This window comes from Heterodontus francisci, chromosome 36 (assembly GCF_036365525.1).
Source record: "Heterodontus francisci isolate sHetFra1 chromosome 36, sHetFra1.hap1, whole genome shotgun sequence".
NCBI classification, from domain to species: domain Eukaryota; kingdom Metazoa; phylum Chordata; class Chondrichthyes; order Heterodontiformes; family Heterodontidae; genus Heterodontus; species Heterodontus francisci.
Genome location: NC_090406.1, coordinates 36,609,341 through 36,631,270, shown reverse-complemented (window position 1 = coordinate 36,631,270; position 21,930 = coordinate 36,609,341). Strand labels below are relative to the sequence as shown.

Here is a 21,930-nt window from a genome sequence, read left to right as displayed (position 1 = left end):
ATGTCTGGAGGTAAGCATTCCAGTGATGTCTTTGCTGTAAAAGGCACATTACATCCAAAATTTAAAGAAGCCAACTTCTTTAATTGTTCCTGCTTGCTTTCTTTAAACTTGTGCTATGATAATAGTTCGGTAAAAATTTGATTTTCTGTCTGCAGTAATTCCTTTTAATTTGATTTTTCTATTGTAAAAGTTATGTATATTGTGAGGGAATTTGAGTTTCTTTTGCCCCAAGTTAAATCTTACTCTGTACCTGAGGTAGGCTCGATTTGACTTGAATTTTGAAGTGAAAGTCACCCTGGACCCAAGGCTTAAGGTCACTTTTACAGATGTGCTTTTTTAACTTTATGCAATTTGTTCACTCCAGCATCAAATTGACTTTAGGGCTTAAAACTAAAGTTTTTTAAAAAATCTATTGCATATTATACACTGTTTTTGGAAATAAGTCTGATGACTGGTCAGTGCTGAATGTGCTGATCACCAGTAGAACAGTGGTAGTAATGTGATTTGGCTTTCAAAGTGACTGGGGGCAGGGATCAATTGGAATTCACATTCCTAATACAAATGCTGGACATGTTACTGCAAATTGGTTAGCATCTGCAAAGAGGTAATTATGGGTATCTATCAATTCTTGTCCATCACTACAGCACATGTGGGAAACAGAGTTTTGTGGATAGCATGTATCAGGTGGTGGTCACCCCACAGCTGCAGAGACTTCAGGAAGAAAGGGATGGATGAACACCAGGTAGGTTAATGAGGAACAGCCAAACAGTGCGGGAATCTACTGGGAGTGTTGAATGCCATTGAGGATGATGACACCTCCTGAGGAATACAGTCAGTAGCAAATCTATGGTTCTGTGGGAGACTTGGCTGCATGGGGGCAGGGTGAAAACAAGGGGTAAAGGATATCTTTGAATAGGATACCTGTGAGAAGAAAGGGAACAGCCAGAAGTTGTGGTATATCATGGAATCAATGACGTAGGTAGGAAAAGGGTTGAGATCCTACAAACGGAGTTCCAAGAGCTAGGAAAAAGATTAAAGAATAGAACCTAAAAGGATTACTCCAACTGCCATGTGCAGGTGAATGCACAGTTGGGAAAGTGGTACAAGAGGGAGGGCTTCAGATTCCTGGAGCATTGGGACCATTCGTGGGGCAGGATGCACTTGTACAAGCTGGATGGTTGCACCTGAACAGGGTTGGGACCAAAGCCCTTATAGAGAGGTTAACTTGTGTGATAGGGGAGGGGTTAAATTAATTTGGCAGAGGGAGGGAAACCAGAATGCAGCATTAAAAAGGAGAGAGAGAATGCCTAGAAAACTAGGAGGGACAAACAGCAACAGAATAAAGAATAGTACAGAAAGAGCAGGAATTAGAAGGATGAAAAATACAAAGCAGATTAGCTTTACCCTCTAGTCTCATTCCTTCCCCTCCCTCCCAGAACCGCGACAGGGTTCTCTTGTCCTCACTTTCCACCCCACCAGCTTCCACATCCAAAGGATCATCCTCTGACATTTCTGTCATGTCCAGCCTGATGCCACTACCAAGCGCATCTTCCCCTCCACTCCCCTGTCAGCATTCCGAAGGGATTGTTCACTCCACGACACCTTGGTCCACTCCTCCATTACCCCCAACACGTCGTCCCCTTCCCACGGCACCTTCCCATGGCACCTTCCCATGTAATCGCAGGAGGTGTAATACCTGCCCTTTTACCTCCTCACTATCCAAGGCTCCAAACGCTCCTTTCAGGTGAAGCAGCAGTTTACTTGTACTACTTTCAATTTAGTATACTGTATTTGCTGCTGACAATGTGGTCTCCTCCACATTGGGGATACCAAACGCAGATTGGGTGAGCGCTTTGCGAAACACCTCCGCTCAGTCAAAAACATGACCCCGAGCTTCCAGTTGCTTGCCATTTCAACACATCCCCCTCCTCTGCCCACATATCTGTCCTGGGCTTGCTGCAGTGTTCCAGTGAACATCAATGCAAGCTCGAGGAACAGCATCTCATTTACCGATTAGGCACGCTACAGCCTGCCGGACTGAACATTGAATTGAATAATTTCAGAGCATGACGGGCCCCCCTTTTTTTATTTTATTTTTAATTTTTATTTTAGTTTGTTTAGTCATTCATTTTTTTACGATGTGCCTGTTTTTTTTTTCATGTTTGTGCTTTGGGCCAGGGCTGTTTGTTTTTCTGTCAGTTAATACCCTCTCTGCACTAACGCTTTGTCTTTCGGCATACCATTAACATACCATTTGCCTTTGCTCCATGACCTTCTGGTCAGTTATTCTGTGTGACCCTGTCCTATCAACACCTTCCCTTTTTGTTATCTCTTGCCCCACCCCCGCTTTATTTACTTAAAATCTATTGCATTTCTAACCTTTGCCAGTTCTGATGAAAGGTCACTGACCGGAAACGTTAACTCTGCTTCTCTCTCCACAGATGCTGCAAGACCTGCTGAGTATTTCCAGCATTTCTTGTTTTTATTTCAGTTTTCCAGCGTCTTCAGTATTTTGCGTTTATTTTAGTGTTTAATTCGCTGCCACTTCTCTTCCAGGAATGTCTACCCTGCAGAAGTTCTGCTCTTCTCTCCTTCAGGATTTTCGTTTGTCTCTTTTATCTTGTTCACCTTCATTGCTTTCTATTTCCCTCCTGGTGTTGATCAAGTGTCTTCCAAAACTCGTTTTCACAGCCACATTTCCTTCCTCAGCGACTGTCTCTTGCTCCCACTTATTCCACGTGGATTCCAACTGAAGTTTCATTCTTCATGTTTTGAATTCACCCAGGATTACAGGTATCTCTGAGAAATACAATATTTCTCGGACTGCTGTTCTCGTCGCATCCTGAGATCCACGCTCAGTGCCATGCGCCACCATGTGTACACACTGCACCTCACTCTCCAGAAGCACCGCCTCACCTTATCTCAAAGCTGTTCTACTCCGCAGTTTCATTTCATCTTTCATCTTATCTGACACATTAACAAAAAACTTTTTTTCTTCCTTTCAGTTGTTAAGGAACACAAACTCCAGCAGCTGATGGGAACTAATGCCCCTCCAGATCCTTCTTCCCCTTCACTTCCCTCTAACCCCACCCTTTCTGATCTGACCCCTTGCCGTGTATTCACTATACTCTCTGATCTTCCCCTCTCTGACACTGAACGTTCTGTACTCAGCAGAGGACTCAGTTTTATCCCCTTATGCCCCCACCTCAATGAATTTCATGCTCGGCATGACGTTGAGCCTTCAGTAGCCTTCGCCTCTGGGCTCACTTCTTTCACCAGGAGTCCTCCCCCCGACCAGCAGACCCATTCACCCGCCTACAGCGTTCTCCCTCCACCTGGACCCCTCCCTCTGGCCTGTTACCCACTCTTGATCTTTTCATTGACAACTGTCAGCGAGACATCAGCCGTCTCAATTTCTCTGCCCCGCTCACTCACTCTGACCTGTCTCCCTCTGAACTTGCTGCACTTCGTTCTCTCAGGTCTAACCCTGATATTGTCATCAAACCTGCAGACAAGGGTGGTTCTGTTGTAGTTTGGCGTACCGACTTCTACCTTGCAGAGGCTCAGCGCCAACTCTCAGACACTTCTTCCTACCTCCCCCTGAACCATGACCCTACCACCGAACATCAAGCTACTGTCCATAGGACTGTCACTGGCCTCATCTCTGGAGATCTTCCCTCTATTGATTCCAACCTCATAGTCCCGCAACCCTGGATAGCCCGCTTCTACCTCTTTCCTAAAATCCACAAACAGGACTGTCCTGGCAGGCACATTGTTTCAGCCTGTTCCTGCCCCACTGAATTTATTTCTTCCTATCTTGACTATCTTTCCTCCCCTGGTCCAGTCTCTTCCCACCTACATCTGTGACTCTTCTGACGCCCTACGTCATTTTGACAATTTCCAGTTCCCTGGCCCTAACCGCCGCCTCTTAACTATGGTCATCCAATCTCTCTACACTTCCATCCCCCATCAGGACGTTTTGAGGGCTCTCTGCTTCTTCTTTGAACAGAGGCCCAACAAGTTCCCATCCATCACCATCCTCCTCCGCCTGGCTGAACTTGTTCTCCCATTGAACAGCTTTTCCTTCAACTCCACTCACTTCCTCCAAATAAAAGGTGTTGCTTTGGGTACCCGCATGGGTCCTAGTTATGCCTGTCTTTTTGTAGGGTATGTCGAACATTCCTTGTTCCAGTCCCCTCCCCCAACTCTTTTTCTGGTATATGATGACTGTATCGGTGCCGTTTCTTGCTCCCGCCGTGAACGGGAAAACTTTATCAATTTTGCTTCCAATTTCCCACCCTTGTCTCACCTTTACATGGTCCATCTCCGACATTTCCCTTCCCTTCCCTTCCTCGACTTCTCTGTCTCCATCGCTGGGGATAGGCTGTCTACTAGTATTCATTATAAGCCCACCGACTCCCACAGCTACCTCGACTACACTTCTTCACACCCTGCCTCCTGTAAGGACTCCATTCCATTCTCCATCTCTTAACGCATCTGCTCTGATGATGCAACCTTCCACGACAGCGCTTCTGATATGTCTTCAGTTTTCCTCAACTGAGGATTCCCCCCACTGTGGTTGGCAGGGCCCTCAACCGTGGTCCGGCCCATTTCCCGCACCTCTACCCTCACCCCTTCCCCTCCCTCCCAGAACCACGATAGGGTTCCCCTTGTCCTCACTTTCCACCCCACCAGCCTCCACATCCAAAGGGTCATCCTCCGACATTTCCGCTATGGCCAGCGTGATGCCGCTACAAACGCACTTTCTCCTCCCCTCCCATGTCAGAATTGCGAAGGGATCGTTCCCTCCGCAAAACCCTGGTCCATTCCTTCCCTTCCCACAGCACCTTCCCATGCAATTGCAGGAGGTGTAAAACCTGCCCTTTTACCTCCTCTCTCCTCACTGTCCACGGACCCAAACACTCCTTTCAGATGAAGCAACGTTTTACTTGTACTTCTTTCAATTTAGTATACTGTATTAGCTGCTCACAATGTGGTCTTCTCTACATTGGGGGGACCAAACACAGATTGTGTGACCGCTTTGCGGAGCATCTTCGCTCAGTCTGAAAGCATGACCCCGAGCTTCCGGTTGCTTGCCATTTCAACACATTCCCCTGCTCTCATGCCCACATATCTGTCCTGGGCTTGCTGCAGTGTTCCAGTGAACATCAAAGCAAGCTCGAGGAACAGCACCTCATTTACCGATTAGGCACGCTGCAGCCTGCCGGACTGAACATGGAGTTGAATCATTTCAGAGCATGATGGGCCCTGTTTTTTATCTTTAGTTCTTTTTTCTTTTTTTTTTCTTTGTTTCATCATTCATTTTTTTTACTATGTGCCTGCCTGCTTTTTTTTTTATGTTTGTGCTTTGGGCCAGGGCTGTTCATTTTTCTGTCAATTAACACCCTCTCTGCACTAACGCTTTGTCTTTCAGCACACCATTAATACATCATTTGCCTTTGCTCCATGACCTTGTCAGTTATTCTGTGTGACCCTGTCCTATCAACACCTTCCCTTTTGTTATCTCTTGCCCCATCCCCACTTTATTTGTTTAAAACCTATTACATTTCTAACCTTTGCCAATTCTGATGAAAGGTCACTGACCGGAAACGTTAACTCTGCTTCTCTCTCCACAGATGCTGCCAGACCTGCTGAGTATTTCCAGCATTTCTTGTTTTTATTAAAGCAGACTAGTTTGTTGGAATGCGTGTGTGTTAATGCAAGGAGTGTCACAAATAAGGTTCCTGAGTTGCAGTCACAAGTTACCACATAGGATTATAATAGTGGCTATAAACCGAGACAAAAAAGACTTGCATTTATAGAGCACCTTAAAGTGTCCCAAAACACAAAAGCCAATGAAGTTCTTTTGAAGTGTAGTCACTGTTGTAATGAAACTGGCTTAAACATGGGTTACTCCAGGGCAGGAATGAAAACTGATCATTTTTGGCTGGTGTGTTCAGCAGAAGTAGGGAAAGAAAAAAAGAAGAGGTTGAGGGTATAGGGTGGTATTATTGATCAAGGACAATACAGTTCTACAGGGGGATTCCATACCAGAGGGTTCAAAGACTAAATTTATTTAGTTAGTGTTAAGGAACAGAAAAGGAGCTGTTACATTGCTGGGTGTGTACTATACACCCACAAATAGTGAGAAAGAGATAGAGGAGCAGATCTGTCGGCAAATTTCAGAGAAATGTAAAAAGAATAGAGCAGTAATAGTAGAGGACTTCAATTACCCTAATATGAACTGGAGGGATAAACATACTAACGGGCAAGGAGGGTGACAGATTTCTAAAATGTCGACAAGAGAACTTTCTATCCCAATGGGAAAAGAAGCAGTGCTGAATCAAGTTCTAGGGAATGAAGCACAGCAATTGGAGTATGTTTCAGTGAGAGACAATCTGGCAAATGGTGATCTTAATAGGTTTAAATTTGTTGCAGAAAGGAACACACAAAAGTCTACTCTGAAAACGCCCAAATGAGGAGAGACAATTTCAGTGATTTGTGAAGGCATCTAGCACAGGTGAACTGAAAACTAAGATTGGCCAGGAAAACAATGAATGAGCAATGGTAGGCCTTCAGGGCAGAGGTAGTTGGGGTAAAAATCAAGTATATTTGCATAAGGAGGAAAAATGGGGTATCCAAAGCTAGAGCTCCCTGGATGACAAAGGAAATAGAAGTTAAAATAAAACAGAAAAAGCTCTATGACAAACATTAAATGCAGGGGGAAATTAGAAAAAGGATATAAGAAAGGCAAAGAGAGGTTATGAGAAAAGATTTCCAGATAATCTAAAAGGGAATCCAAAAATCTCTGAGACCTGAAAGAGGTGTTCAAAATTGAGATGTTTTGATTAAATAGGGAGAAACTGTTCGCTTGGGCAAGTGGATCAATAACCAGAGATCATATATTTAAAATGATTGGCAAAAGAACTAGAGGGAAAATTAGAGACATGTTCTTTCACACAGAGGGTTGTTTCATATCATTCCTGTCCCATCTTCTCAAATAGACAACAGGTCATGATTAAGTGCCCAAATTCGGATTCACACATGAAGAAGGATTGAAGAATGAAGAATTCCAGCACCTTGGGAAGAAAAGAAAACTCCAGCAATGCATTTGACACTGATTTGTCACAATTTGATTCTTGCTAGCCTGTTGTGAAATATGCTGGTGTCAGTTCAGTGGGCCAATGTTAATTTTTAGCCCCATGTCAGTGCAGAGTTACTGAACCATCATGATTTTCTGATATTATCTCTCTTGAAGAGTGAGTCGGTGCAGCTTGTATGCATCCAAAATGTTAACTAATTCAAGACTTGTTTAATTTCCCTAACTATATCAAGGTATTGAGGATGCCTTATTGTGAGGTAGAGTGGTAGGAAATGTTTGTGTCTGCATTTTATTTTAAGATTTGCAAGACAAAAAATAATTGAATGTGGGCATGTATAAAATATGATACTCTCCTGCTTGCTCAGCTATAGTTGTCTGAGGTTGCTGTAGAAATATTTATATAAAGTAAATTTTATCCCTTGTATTATTTTTTGTATCCAGAGGAGCAAGCATGCCGTATAGAATTCCAGTTTGTAATTTTGAGTTGTGATACATTCCGCTTGCTGCAAATGTCACTGGTCAAGGTCAGGACTAAGTACTTTTAGATCAAGCTCAGCTGAAGTTATTCGGTGACGTGAATTTCAAAATTAGACTGGGGGAGGAAGAAAAGCCAAGCTGTAAAATTATGATGAAAGTTAAAAGCAGAAAAAAAGGAAGGACTTAGAAGAAAAATTGGATAATAACCCTGACCAATGTAAGACAGTTATGTTTTTGTGTGATTTACATTATTCGGGTGACGATCTTAGTTGTATAAATGGCAATCTTTTTTAATTTAAAAGCTGGTTTCTTTAACATTTGTTTTAATGGGGAAAGAAAGAAATTCCTGTTAATGGAAAATGGGTGTAATAAATATTTTTGCTTCTCTTAAGCTCGCACATTTGTGCCCTCTGAAGTAGTACAGTTCAGATTGAAAACTCAGTGTTGGGGGAGGATTTCTTCACCCACGATACTGTGCATTGGTGCTCCAGCACCTTGTGTCATTTTTTTTCTGTCAGTAGGGACTGTGGGCCTAACTCTTGCCACAAATATTTGCATGAATTAATGATTTTTTAAAAATCTCCTTGTCTCTCTGTGGACTAAGTGTGCTAACACAAGATCCTCTGTCCCAGGATAAAATTTGTAGTTTCCTGCAATTTGTTATGGGTAATGAGTTCTAGTCAGTCAATGTAGGAACGTATGTTACTGTTTTCAACAATAAGCTTGCTTTACTAAATTATGGGACTCTAATTGGTAGTGCTTGTTTGCAGACAGCTGACTAGATTTACTGTTTAACATGAAATAGCATTTAAACTGCCAGTTGTCAATGTATTGCATAGCACATTTTGCTCTCATATCAGGAGAGCAAGTTTTGTATTTGCAAGCAGTGCTTGGTGATTTTCTGATAAACCACTCCCTGCAGCAGTACCGATGCCAGCTGCAGCTTTCAGTAGACGCCGTGATCAAACTTGAAACCCGTAGCTGTTGATGAATTCTAACTATTGGTTGACTTAAACTGTTTATTTCCTCTTGTTATTGCCATAGCTGACTATGCAAATACAATAACAACTTATTACATGTTAACTCATCAGAACTCCCAGCCACAGATACAAGCTTTGAATAATTTTGAAAGTTAATACTCAGTAATTCTTATATCAGGAATCCACACATTTACGCTTGCTCAGATGTAGATATGTTGTTGAATGCAGGTATATTTTTAACTTTTTAAAAGTTGCTTTATTGCTTTACAATAGAGATCCCTATTGGAGTTTGTATGCAAAACTACATGCCAATCATGCAAATTAAATTCTTCTTTTCTTTTGGGCCTCCTTATCTCGAGAGACAATGGATACGCGCCTGGAGGTGGTCAGTGGTTTGTGAAGCAGCGCCTGGAGTGGCTATAAAGGCCAATTCTGGAGTGACAGGCTCTTCCACAGGTGCTGCAGAGAAATTTGTTTGTTGGGGCTGTTGCACAGTTGGCTCTCCCCTTGCGCCTCTGTCTTTTTTCCTGCCAACTACTAAGTCTCTTCGACTCGCCACAATTTAGCCCTGTCTTTATGGCTGCCCGCCAGCTCTGGCGAATGCTGGCAACTGACTCCCACGACTTGTGATCAATGTCACACGATTTCATGTCGCGTTTGCAGACGTCTTTATAACGGAGACATGGACGGCCGGTGGGTCTGATACCAGTGGCGAGCTCGCTGTACAATGTGTCTTTGGGGATCCTGCCATCTTCCATGCGGCTCACATGACCAAGCCATCTCAAGCGCCGCTGACTCAGTAGTGTGTATAAGCTGGGGATGTTGGCCGCTTCAAGGACTTCTGTGTTGGAGATATAGTCCTGCCACCTGATGCCAAGTATTCTCCGAAGGCAGCGAAGATGGAATGAATTGAGACGTCGCTCTTGGCTGGCATACGTTGTCCAGGCCTCGCTGCCGTAGAGCAAGGTACTGAGGACACAGGCCTGATACACTCGGACTTTTGTGTTCCGTGTCAGTGCGCCATTTTCCCACACTCTCTTGGCCAGTCTGGACATAGCAGTGGAAGCCTTTCCCATGCGCTTGTCTATTTGTGGTTTCACATTTCTATTTGTGTTGTGTCCGCATAGCAATTTTTAAAATTCTTTCACATGATTTGTGCTGTACTGGCTAGGTTAGCATTTATTGCCCCTCCCTAATTGCCCTTGAGAAGGTGGTGATGAGCCACCTTCTTGAACTCTACTGCAGTCCATCTGTTGTAGGTACACCCATAGTGCTGTCAGGGAGGGAATTCCAGGTTTTTGACCTAGTGTCAGTGTTACTTAGACCAATTCTCTGCAATACAGAGGTCCTAAAACTGCAACGAAAAATGGGGGGATGTGAAGAACTGTGGAAATGCGCTGATCCTAATTGAGATTATGGTGATAGTGTTCCGGATCCTTTGAAAAATATATGTGAGCAGACTACAGTTCTCTGAGAATTATTGTTATTTTAACTTGTGCACCGCTATTTAAACATAGTGTTTTATACCGCCACCCAGTTGGTGACCTTGCCAGATTGCTTTGTTGTTTTTGGTCATATCTAATATAGACATTTCAAACCCTGTTTTTAAAAGTGTTACCTCAAAATATAAATGCTGCAAAGTCTTGAAAAGATGATTGGGAGCATTGATGGTAGAAGGTTTGGACTATTCTAGAATTTTTGGAGAAAATCTATCTACTTATATTTTTAAATATTATGTCTGCACACAGCTCCTGCCAACCTTTCTATTATAAATTCCTGTATCCACATATATAGTGGAAACTGCTCATGTAAACTTGTCACAATGTAATTATATCCTTGTGTCAATGGAGACGCTGTAACCGCTACTAGAATGAGTGTGTAATTCAAATGTAGCAAGTTTACATTGGCAATTTTTGTTGCAAACCTATATTTCTGAATTGATAGTGGAAATATAAGAACAACAAGAACATGTGACTTTGAAGTGGAGCTGAATTACATCTATGTGTCCCAGTCCAGTTATCCCCTGCCCTCTAACCCCACTTTGCCTGAAGACTACATGTGTGTCTGCAGTGCCATGGGAAATTAATACAGATTAAGAGAAAAGGAAGCCAAGGAAATAAAGGAAAAGCTTTTGTAACTTATAGGTGTGCCTACAGGGAAAATACTCTGACTTTGTAGTAAAGAAATGAGGAGCAAAGGTGAGGGCATGTTTTCTTGCTAGTTTTCAGTTTTGCTGTAACCAGTAATTCCTTATTAATGTAGTAGCATAGGTTCTAGTTGCTCTCCAATGCCTCAGCCAAATGGCCATTATTCATATATGAGCCTTACATGGAGTGTTGTCAAGCTATCTAACCACAGGGGCTACACAACTGAGTACAGTCCATCTTCATCTATTCACATATGTGCATTTCTCATAATGTTGCTGGATCATGATCTTTCCATCTTCCACCCCAACCCAAAGTTGGTGAGCTCATCTGTTGCATCCCTACCACACCTGCAATTCCAACTAAATCCACTAGCTCAGCACAGACTGGGAATCGGGATATATATTTTTCAAAAAAAGCAAAATACTGCAGATGCTTTCTCTATGTTTACAACTTCTGTCTAATATTCAGAAAGGTTAGGAAAGAAATCTCAGTTTCATTGGTACAGTTGAAGTCAGCACAGTTCTGACAGCTGTACTACAATGATGAATATTACCATGCTTTTCGTATAGATGCTTGCAGTTACAATCCAGCCAGCCCCATTTCTAATTTAAGGTGAAGGTGAAATAAATAATTTACCAGAGAGCCTGTTTAAGGGAAAGAAATATTGTTTGTCAGGTTTTCCTTCAGTTCAAACTCTGTGACCGTGTGTGTGTATCCATATATGTTTATTGGTCAGCAGTTCCTCCTGATGATCCAACATAAAATCAGTCGTATGATCTGAAGTGTGTATTGACAACTTTGTGCAGTGTCGCAGTACTCGTGTGCTTTGTCACTGGGGTGTTTGTAGTACGACAGAGGCATGAATTCAAATGACCATAAATGACGTCCGTTAAAAAGGCAAAGAATTAAGTTCTAAAGCCAGTAAGTGACAATCGTATTAGCTGTTTAATGAGCTGTGATTAAGTACTTCACAGGACATGGTTATTTCTTTGCTGTTGGTGGGTTGATGGTTATGTTTTTACAATGTAGCAGGCCAGGACTAAATAGTGGGAGTGAAGAAATACAGTCGATTTTCTCTTGGCATCTTTTGTATTTAGACTGGGTGGCCAAATTATTGCATACCTTCCTGTGCCCTAACCAGTACCTATCCTTCAACCAACATCAAGGAAACAGATAATCTGATCATCTATCTATTGCAATTTGCCGAACCTTGCTGTGTGCAAATTGGATGCTGTGTTCCCCTACATTACAGCATGACTACACTTCAAAATTACTTTGTTGACCGTAAAGCATTTTGGGACATCCGGAGATTGTTAAAGATGCTATATAAATGCCATTCCATTCTTGTATTTCCCGAACACTGACATTCCTCACCTCAAGGTGCAGAAAAATGTGTTGCATACCAGACTCTGGTTTGCCTCAGAGTTTCCTGGAAGCCAGGTTTGTGTTTTCTGTTGAATATTGGTTCCAGATTAGACACTGTGCTGTAGGTTAGAAGCAAAATCCTCGTGAATCTCATAGCTTTTTCGTGCCAGGTTACATGGCTGAGGACATGTCTGTGAATATGAAACAGGAGGTGATTGCCTAAAAGAGGGGAAAATGGGAGTTAAAAGCACAAAGTGGCACAGAGGCTACCACTGAATTCTGAAATTATAGCAATCAGCAATTTCAGAAATGGGTACAGTCAACATGGATAATTGTTACTGATGAAGTTACAAAGTTTGTTTCCCTGATTATTAACATACAGATAATTTGCACGTTGAAATGGACACACTAATACTATGGCCGGAACAAATTGTTAGGCGTGTGTGTTTCAAATATGTAAGACGCACTGTTCATGTTTGTGGAATTTTTGTATTCCAAAATGAATAACAACCCTGAAGTATATTAATTCCATATTGTTCTGTTTCAGATTGACGATGTTGCGGAGGGAGCTGTGAAACCTCCATCAAATAAATACCCAATTTTCTTCTATGGCACTCATGAAACGTACGTATCTTTGCTTTGTAACAGCAATGGAATGTATGATCACTCATAATAGATCTGGATTTGCTTACCAGGATACACCAATTTGTTTTCGCTTTCAATCCAACTTGTAATTAGTGTGGTGCTTGTATACAGGCATACAGTCTATTTTGCCAAGTAGTAGCAGGTTTCAAACTGGTCAGTTTTGGCACACTTTCTACAAAAAGTGATGCTTAATTACATATAGTGTTCAAGGAAATAATTGACAGTGGTTTAGAGTATTTTAGAAAGACTGATAAGTGTCAGTATTTGTAATGTGTGGTTGGGCCATAGCCTTGCAAGTACAGTTAGCAAATACAGTGCTAAAAAGTAATCCCTAATCTTGTATTTTGACTTTACCATTAAATCAAAGTAGACTGGAAAAGAGAAGACTGCAAAATGCTCCCTGATTTGCCATCCTTCAGATTCTATACTAGTGACTCTCTCTCTTCCCTCCCTCACCGCCCCCCCCCCCCCCCACCCCAAAGTAATGACAAATTTTGTGCTTTGTACATGGGTACATAAATAACTTTTGAAGCCCGCACTTTCTGTTAGCATATATGGTCAGTTAGTTGATGTTTCTTTTATTTTGGTTATCCAGGGCATTTTTGGGACCAAAAGATATTTTCCTTTTTGAAAAATATAAAGACAAATATGGGAAACCAAACAAGAGGAAAGGATTCAATGAAGGACTGTGGGAAATACAAAACAATCCGAACGTCAGCTTCACTGCACCAGTGGTGAGTTAGGCGTCATCCTGCCTTGTGTTGAATTCCGCTGTGCCAAACCAAATTCATGTGCATGTGAAATTTTGTGGTGATTTAAGAACGCTTTCAAAAATTCTCTTGAAAGCTGGCTCATACTATGTTAACCTTGGGTATCCTTTACTTGTGTAAAAATATATCAACAATGGTGCAAGTGCATACTGGGGAATTCTCCTGAAATTTGACATTGAGGATACAATGACTTGTGGTGTTCAAATATTCTAGATCACAATACCAAATTGCCGCACACGTTATGGAGGAAGCAATCAAGTTCTGACTTATATTTTGTAATTCCTTTTAAAATATATGTTCTATTATTTATATAAAAAAGGAAGGAGAATTTAGCCAATCAAACTTTCTCTCTAGTACACTAATTGTCCCATTGTGGATAAGACAAATTATGGGATGATCAGTACCAGAAGGGGGAGGAACATTCTGCAGCCTGTTTCGGGGAATAGGTGGTATACCTAATGAAATTAATTTTGGACAGGTGAAAGTGCAGTTGGTGTACGAGAGCGGGATACCTTATTCTGTGATGTATTGCAGGGGAACTATGTCAGTCTTGATTTGGAAGTGGGATATCTGGAGGTAGGTAAAAAAAAAAAAAACAGGATAAAAGAGCCTCCACACAGTTAATGGCAGCTGCCACCTGATACAGCAAGGAATTCACAATTGAACTTAGCTTGATCACAGGCTGTGGGGTAGGAGATTTCTGTTGAAGCAGGCAAAGAGTTTCTTGCATGAAATTTCCCAGCACGCAACCAACTAGGGAAGCCTAAGTAAGATTAGCAGACTGATTTTATGCTTGAAGCCTGGCAAGCTCAAATAGCGTAGGTTATCCGGGCACAAATAAATCCAGTACAGTTATAAGAAAGGCTTTTTAATTTGACAAGGTCCATCAAAACTAATTGGCAGTGTTCCAATCAATAGTGGTTCCTTGGCTGTGCCTTTGACTATTTAAAGCAGCTCTTGACATCCACTTGCTGAGCACCAGGGATTAAGCGCAGTAAGAACAGATTGTTGCAACACTTTTATTAGCCAAATACTGCAAGTGATATGACTTGAGTATTGTAGAATATATGAGCAGATGCTAACCTTACCCATTATTAAGAAATCTTTTAAAAGGGTGGGTAGAGATATATTGGGGCTTTGTTGGAAGTAGATCAGGGATATTGTACATCAGGGGTTCTTGACCATTTTGTTCTTGAGGCCTTTCTGCAGTGCTATAAACATTCCACCATAACAATATTTTTTTCTGTAGATTTACAATTAAACAAATTGGGACAGATTTTGCAGAAGGAGTGATGGTGAACTGTCAGCGTCGCCGTCATTACCCTCTGAAAATTTACACAACATCAGGATGTCAGGCATGCGCAAGTTAGTGCGGGAATCCTGAAGTTGTGGTCTTTCACTCAGGATTCCGACACAGGCTGCACTGTGGCTCTTCGCAGAGCTACCAATCACAGAAATCAGTGAGAATTTCAACCTTCCCACCCCGACATTGTTGTTTGAACAAGGTGTAACTTTTTAAGGGGTTTCAGTCAGGTGCAACTGTGTTTTTAAAGGTGATGTGATTAATAAAATTTGACGAACAACAGAACTGATCCTGAAAAAAAATTAATAATTGTGATTGCTGTTAAATGATTTGTAAGCTAAATTTTTTAATAAAAAAGGTTTTCAGAATGTTTTAGCTTCTACCTTCACCCATGTGTAAGTCCCAATCTTTAACTTACTGTATGTAAAAAAAAAAAAACAATTAATTCAAAAATCATTTTATTTTAGTCATCTTAGTTTCTTGTTTGGGTTTCTGTTAAAATTCTTTAATGTGACTGGCAGCTTGGACAGCCTGATGACATCACTGCTGCTCCGCTCTAAATGCTCGTTAAAGAACACTGCAATCGGTTGCAGTACCAGATCATGAGACTAAAGCTGAAATTCTTACCACAGAGATCACTAGATCTCTCAGAGGGACCTAATTCGTGATCAGCAGCGAGTCTCCATGCTTTGCCACTAACTACAAAAATTAGGCCATTATTTTTCACTCCCTTCACCACCGATGCACAGTGGCAGCAATGTGTATGTGTATTATCTGCAAGATACACTGCAGCAACTCACCAAGGCTCCTTCAACAGCACCTTCCAAACCTGCGACCTCTACTGCCTAGAAGGCCAAGGGCAGCAGCTGCATGGAACACCACCACCTGCAAGTTTCCCTCCAAGCCACACACCATCCTTACTTGGGACTATATCGCTGTTCTTTCACTGTCGCTGGAACTTACTTCCTAACAGCACTGTTGGTGTAGCTACATCCCAAGGACTGCAGCAGTTCAAGAAGGCAGCTCATCACCTCCTTCTCAAGGGCAGTTGGGGAAGGGCAATAAATGCTGGCCTAGCCAGCGATGCCCATATCCCACGAACGAATAAATATAAGTGTAACTTGTTGCTGGTGCTGAGCAACAATTCTGTCAAGAAGAGGAGGTATTTTCAGCAAGCACACACGCATATCATGGTCATTGTTCATCCTGGCTTGGTACTTTGTTTTCATTAATGTCACTGCTGAAAATCCAGCCACGCATAAATTGGTTGTATTAAATGGGACCAACACTTTTAATGCTGCAGAAGAAGCAGTACTGAATTCATTGGAGCATTCACACCAAAATGTCTCCAGTGGCATTTCACTAAAGGTGGTTCTGAGGAAGAGGTCTGATGAAATGTTAATGAGTTCTTCTAATATCTTTTGGGACAGAGGGTGGCAGCATAGCTTCAGAATTCTCACTAATGGCATTTGTAGCCCACAGGTGTGTAGCAGATTGTTCCATTGTGAGTTTTGGAAAATAAGGATTACATTCGTTGAGTAGACCAGAAAAATGCATTGCTAATGTGAAAGTCAACATTTCGTGAATGTAAGAGCTCAAACATATCCGTAGTCCATCCACCAACACAGGAGCACGCCGACAAGGAAGGAGACTCTTCATGAGGCTGAGTGGGTTGGCAGGACAATTGCTGCATTTTCAACAAAAAAGAGAATTGAACAAAAGGGAGAGCATTTTAAAGTTCAAAATGTTTGTGTTGAGATTCTTAGTGCAAGTGTTTCTTTTAGTTGCTAACAAACATTTCGTGTAAACTTAACTGACTTTTCCCTCTATGATAGTACAATAACAATTTTAATATCAAACCTTTTCTTGAAGGGGGGAAAAGTCTGCATTTTATCTCTTTCGTACTGACATGAGCAATGACTTTTGTCTAAAGAGGAAGACTATTATAACTTTCCTTTCCACTTATATTTTCTGACTGCTCATTCCAGTCTAAATTAGCAACAATGTGCCTGCAATCACATGGTCCTGTTTTCTCAAATTCCCATGGGAGCAGCTTGGCTATCAATCACAATGCATTGCCCTGCCAAGTCATGCTCTTTATTCGCTCCATTGCTTGGTCGTGTCCAGCATTTCGCTCATGTCAATTTTGATGTAAATGGCATAAGGTTCTTATGTGAAGAAGTGGTGATGTTTCGAGTGTAGAATCTGGTGCACGAGCCGTCTCGTGCAGGTCAGGGTGGGGTGGAGAATAGTGATAGAAGATTGGGGTGATTGAGTTCACTGGAGGCTGGCATCGCAATAACTTCTTCTGCCTGGCCTGGAGAATTTTGAAAATAACTTCTAGTAGATACAGTACTGATTTTCTGATTTACAGAACGGAATCACAAACTCTGGTAATCTGAAATTAGAAAATCTGCCGCAGGTCGACCAGAAAGATGAGGTTTTTGTTAATGTGGTGGAATAGTTGGTCTGTGTATTTTTGGTGGACCCCTTGAAACCTTTGGGGGCTGTGGAACATCAGTTGAGAACCCCTGGTGTAAATATTGACTATGGTAACCAGGTGTAATGGCTCTTAATATATACCAGTTTCAGCACCATGTTTGAAATGTTCACCCAGATTGGGTTCCCAGAAAGTATTCTGCCTGACCTGAATGTTGTTTTGGTATCTCAGTTAGTGCTGAATTCACTGTAGCAATACCAGATAATATGATTCTGCTCTACCCAATACCATCCTCAAACAGATTGGCAGCTGGAATGGTGTAATGGCACCCTGAAATGCATGTTGCGCATGTGAACTTACCAAGACCACATAGAGTCATAGTCGTACAGCATAGAAACAGGCCCTTCGGCCCACCGTGTCCATGTCCACCTTAATGCCTATCTATACTAATCCCACCTGCCTACATTAATTCCATATCCTTCTGTGCCTTGCTCATTCAAGTACCTGTTCAGATGCCTCTTAAATGTTGCTACTGTTCCTGCCTCCACCACCTCCTCAGGCAGCTCATTCCAGATGCCCACTATTCTTTGTGAAAAATTTACCCTATTTATTTATTTAGAGATACAGCACTGAAACAGGCCCTTCGGCCCACCGAGTCTGTGCCGACCAACAACCACCCATTTATACTAACCCTACAGTAATCCCATGTTCCCTACCACCTACCAACACTAGGGGCAATTTACAATGGCCAATTTACCTATCACCTGCAAGTCTTTGGCTGTGGGAGGAAACCTGAGCACCCGGCGAAAACCCACACGGTCACAGGGAGAACTTGCAAACTCCGCACAGACAGTACCCAGAATTGAACCCGGGTCCCTGGAGCTGTGAGTCTGCGGTGCTAACCACTGCACCACTGTGCCGCCCCTTTGATTCCCTTTAAACCTCCTCCCTCTCACCTTAAATCTATGCCCTCTAGTTTTAGTCGCTCCTACCGTGGGAAACAGACTCTGGCTATCTACCCGATATATGCCTCTCATAATTTTATATACCTCTATCATGTCCCCTCTCAGCCTCCTTCGCTCCAGGGAAAACAGACCCAGCCTATCCAATCTCTCTTTATAACTCAAGCCCTCCAAACCAGGCAACATCCTTTTGAATCTTTTCTGCACCCTCTCTAGCTTAGTCACATCTTTCCTGTAGTGCGGCGACCAGAACTGCACACAGTATTCCAAATGCGGCCTAACCAACATTATGTACAACTGTAACATGACGTCCCAACTCTTGTACTCAATGCCTCGGCCGATGAAGGCAAGCATGCCATACGCCTTCTTCACCACCCTGTCTACCTGTGTTGCCACTTTCAGGGAACTATGTACTTGCACCCCAAGGTCTCTCTGCTCAACAGCACTCCCCAGGGCCTGCCATTCACTGTATATGTCCTGCCTTGGTTTAACTTCCCAAAATGCATCACTTCGCACTTGTCTGCGTGAAATTCCATTTGCCACTCCCTTGCCCACTTTCCCAGTTTAACTATATCCTGTTGTAATCTTAGACAACCTTTTTCACTGTCCGCTATACCACCAATTTTGGTATCATCTGTCTACTTACTAATCATGCCCCCTACATTCACGTCCAAGTCATTAATATATATGACAAACAACAGAGGGCCCAGCACCGATCCCTGCGGCACACCGGCCAATTTTGTATCCAATTTGCTAGCTCACCCTGGATCCCATGTGTACGAACCTTCTGGACCAGCCTACCATGTGGGACCTTGTCAAAGGCCTTGCTAAAGTCCATGTAGACAACGTCCATCGCCCTGCCCTCGTCAATCCTCTTGGTCACCTCCTCGAAAAACTCAATCAAATTCGTGAGACATGATTTCCCACGCACAAAGCCATGCTGACTATCCCTAATCAGACCATGCCTTTCCAAATGCATATAAATCCTGTCTGTCAGAATCCCTTCCAATAACCTTCCCACCACTGATGTAAGGCTCACCGGCCTGTAGTTCCTTGGCTTATCCCTGCTGCCCTTCTTAAATAAAGGCACAACATTAGCTATCCTCCATCCAGTCTTCCGGTACCTCACCCGTGGCTAACGATGATACAAAAATCTCTGCCAGGGCCCCAGCAATCTCCTCCCTTGCTTCCCATAGCATTCTAGGATACACCTGGTCAGGCCCTGGGGATTTATCCACCTTAATGCGCTTCAAAACCTCCCACACTTCCTCCTTTTGTAATGTTGATATGCTCCAGGATATCGCTGTTCCCTTCCTTGAACTCACTAGCTTCCATGACCTTCTCCACAGTAGATACAGACGAGGAGTATTCATTTAAGACCTCGCCCATTTCCCGTGGCTCCATACATAGATTGCCACACTAATCCTTAAGGGGACCTACTCTCTCCCTAGCTACCCTTTTACTCTTCATATACTTTTAGAATCTTTTAGGATTCTCCTTTATCTTATCTGCCAGGGAAATCTCATGGCCCCTTTTCGTCCTCCTAATTTCCTTCTTAAGTGTAGTCCTACATCCCCTAAACTCCTCCTCGAGGGACTTGCTTGTTCCCAGCTGCTCATACCTGACATATGCCATATGTCATACATGCAACAGCTTGCATTTATGTAACACCTTTAACATAGTAGAATGTCCCAAGGCATTTAAGAGTATCATCAAACAAAAAGAGGTAGAAGTGTAGGGTTAAGTATTTGCTCTATCTCTTGGTTGTGTACAAGAGGTTACCATAGATTCACTTGGATTCTTGCCATTTGCGTTGCAATACTGATGACAAATGTGCAGATTGTTGACCATGATCAAAGAGGCTTGATTGTGGAAGACTGCTGACAAGGATTGGAATGTAGTGGGTTATGTGCTCAGTTCAAGAAATGTCATCACTATTTTAGCCAAGCACATGTAGGAAAATCTTTAGCTTTTACAAAGTCACGAGAAAACTGCATACAATTGAAATGTTCTGGAACCTTTTGTAATATGTTGAGGCCGTGCCTTTTGGTTTCAACCTTCTGGGTAGAATAATGGACATGAAAAATATTCTTCCAGCAAAAGCTTGAGGTTCGGATGGTTAACACTTGCAAACGTTATGATAACTATAGATGAACGATCGACCCACAGAGCAACATGATTCCTTTTTTCTCATGCACAAGATCCAGAACCAAGCCTAAGATGAGAGGGCTGTCCTTTGAGGAGAGATTGAGTAGAATGGGCCTATAAATCTCTGGCGTTTAGAAGGATGAGAGGTGATCTCATTGAAACATAAAATTCTTAGAGGGCTTGATAGGTTAGATGCTGTTCGCTCTAGCTGGAGAATCTAGATCTAGAGGTCAGCTATTTAAGACTGAGATGAGGAGAAACTTCTTCATTCAGGGTTGTGAATCTTTGGAATTCTCAACCCCAAAGGTCTGGGTCCTGAGACTTGAAAATCCAGGACTGGTAAATTTGAATGGAAAAGACAGAATTTCATGTGTGAGTGCACTGCACTGCAATTCTGTGTCTGTGCACAGCTTAAAAACATCATCATCATCATCATCGGGAATCCCTCACTTAGAGGGTGATTCTTCCTTGCAGATGGCTGGGTGGAAGTGAGATGTCATTGTTGGCTGTGGGTTTGCAGATGATGGCTTAAGAGCCCTATCTTAGCTTTGCAGGTTCTCCCACAGTGAAGAGGTTGGTTGTCAGCCAGCAAAGGTGGTGGCAGATTGTTGGCTCAAGCAGCTGCCCTCTCTGTTTCTCTTGCTATTCTCTCCGTGGCTGCTCTTGTTGATTGGAAGGTCTCAACACATTTTTGATGATGGATTGCCATTTTGTTCGCAATTGTGCGCCTGCTTCCCATGTGTTCATTGAGCAGACCTTCATGAAGGCTTTGAGATTGTCTTTGAAATGTTTCCTTTGGTTCCTGTGTGAACGGACTCCCTGGCGTAGCTCTGAATAGAGCACCTGTTTGGGCAGTGTGAGTCCTGTCCATCTTGGCTGATGAGAGATTATCATGGCCTCTATACTTGGCATATCTGTGTTTTGGAGGATGCTCATGTTTATGTCTTTTGTCTGCCCACTTGATTCATAAGATCCTCCTAAGACAGCACTGATGATTTTGTTTTTGGACCTTTGTACGGTGTCTATAAGTTGTGCAAGCTTCAGCACCATAGTGAAGTATGGACCACTGCTCGATAGACTTTGAGTATAGTGTTGGGTCCGATCACGATTCTCAAACTCCAGTACGTAATAGGCGGAGCTAGCATATTGGATTCAGTGGTGTATCTCATAATCAATGTCAGCTTTTTGAGATAGATAGCATCCAAGATATGAGAAGTGAGGGACATTTTCCAACACTTCACTGTGAATCACTGGCTGGTGAAAGAGGGAAATGGCGACGCACCCTGTGGACTGGAATGCACTATCATGACCAGTGGCAACTGCAGCTTGGCAACAGGTGCCAACGCCGAAAACAACAACTCACAACACCACTTGGCAGCTTCACGTGCGGCACTTGTGGCAGAGTCTGCCTCTCAAGGATTGGCTTTCACAGCCATCAGCAAAGGTGCACCAAGAGAAGACACCCCAAAGCAAATGAATTGTATTCTGCATATCCATCATCTTTTGTAGATGGAAGGATGCCAACCCAACCCAACCCAGCATGAATCTCAATTGAATGCATGAGACTTGATGCATTTGGTATGGATTGGTG

At 42.7% G+C, this 21,930-nt stretch overlaps 1 protein-coding gene across 3 annotated transcripts in view; it reads left to right on the top strand.

Moving 5' to 3' along the window:
- Positions 1-21,930, top strand: part of hdgfl2 (HDGF like 2) — a 104,360-nt gene that overhangs the window by 15,447 nt on the left and 66,983 nt on the right. For 2 of the 3 annotated variants that reach the window (XM_068016541.1, XM_068016539.1), the window contains exons 2-3: positions 12,619-12,695; positions 13,312-13,450. In XM_068016541.1, the coding sequence (XP_067872642.1) occupies positions 12,619-12,695; positions 13,312-13,450 (216 nt within the window). Of the gene's footprint in view, positions 1-653; positions 743-12,618; positions 12,696-13,311; positions 13,451-21,930 lie in introns of those variants that run through there. The other variant, XM_068016540.1, reaches the window with a different exon arrangement.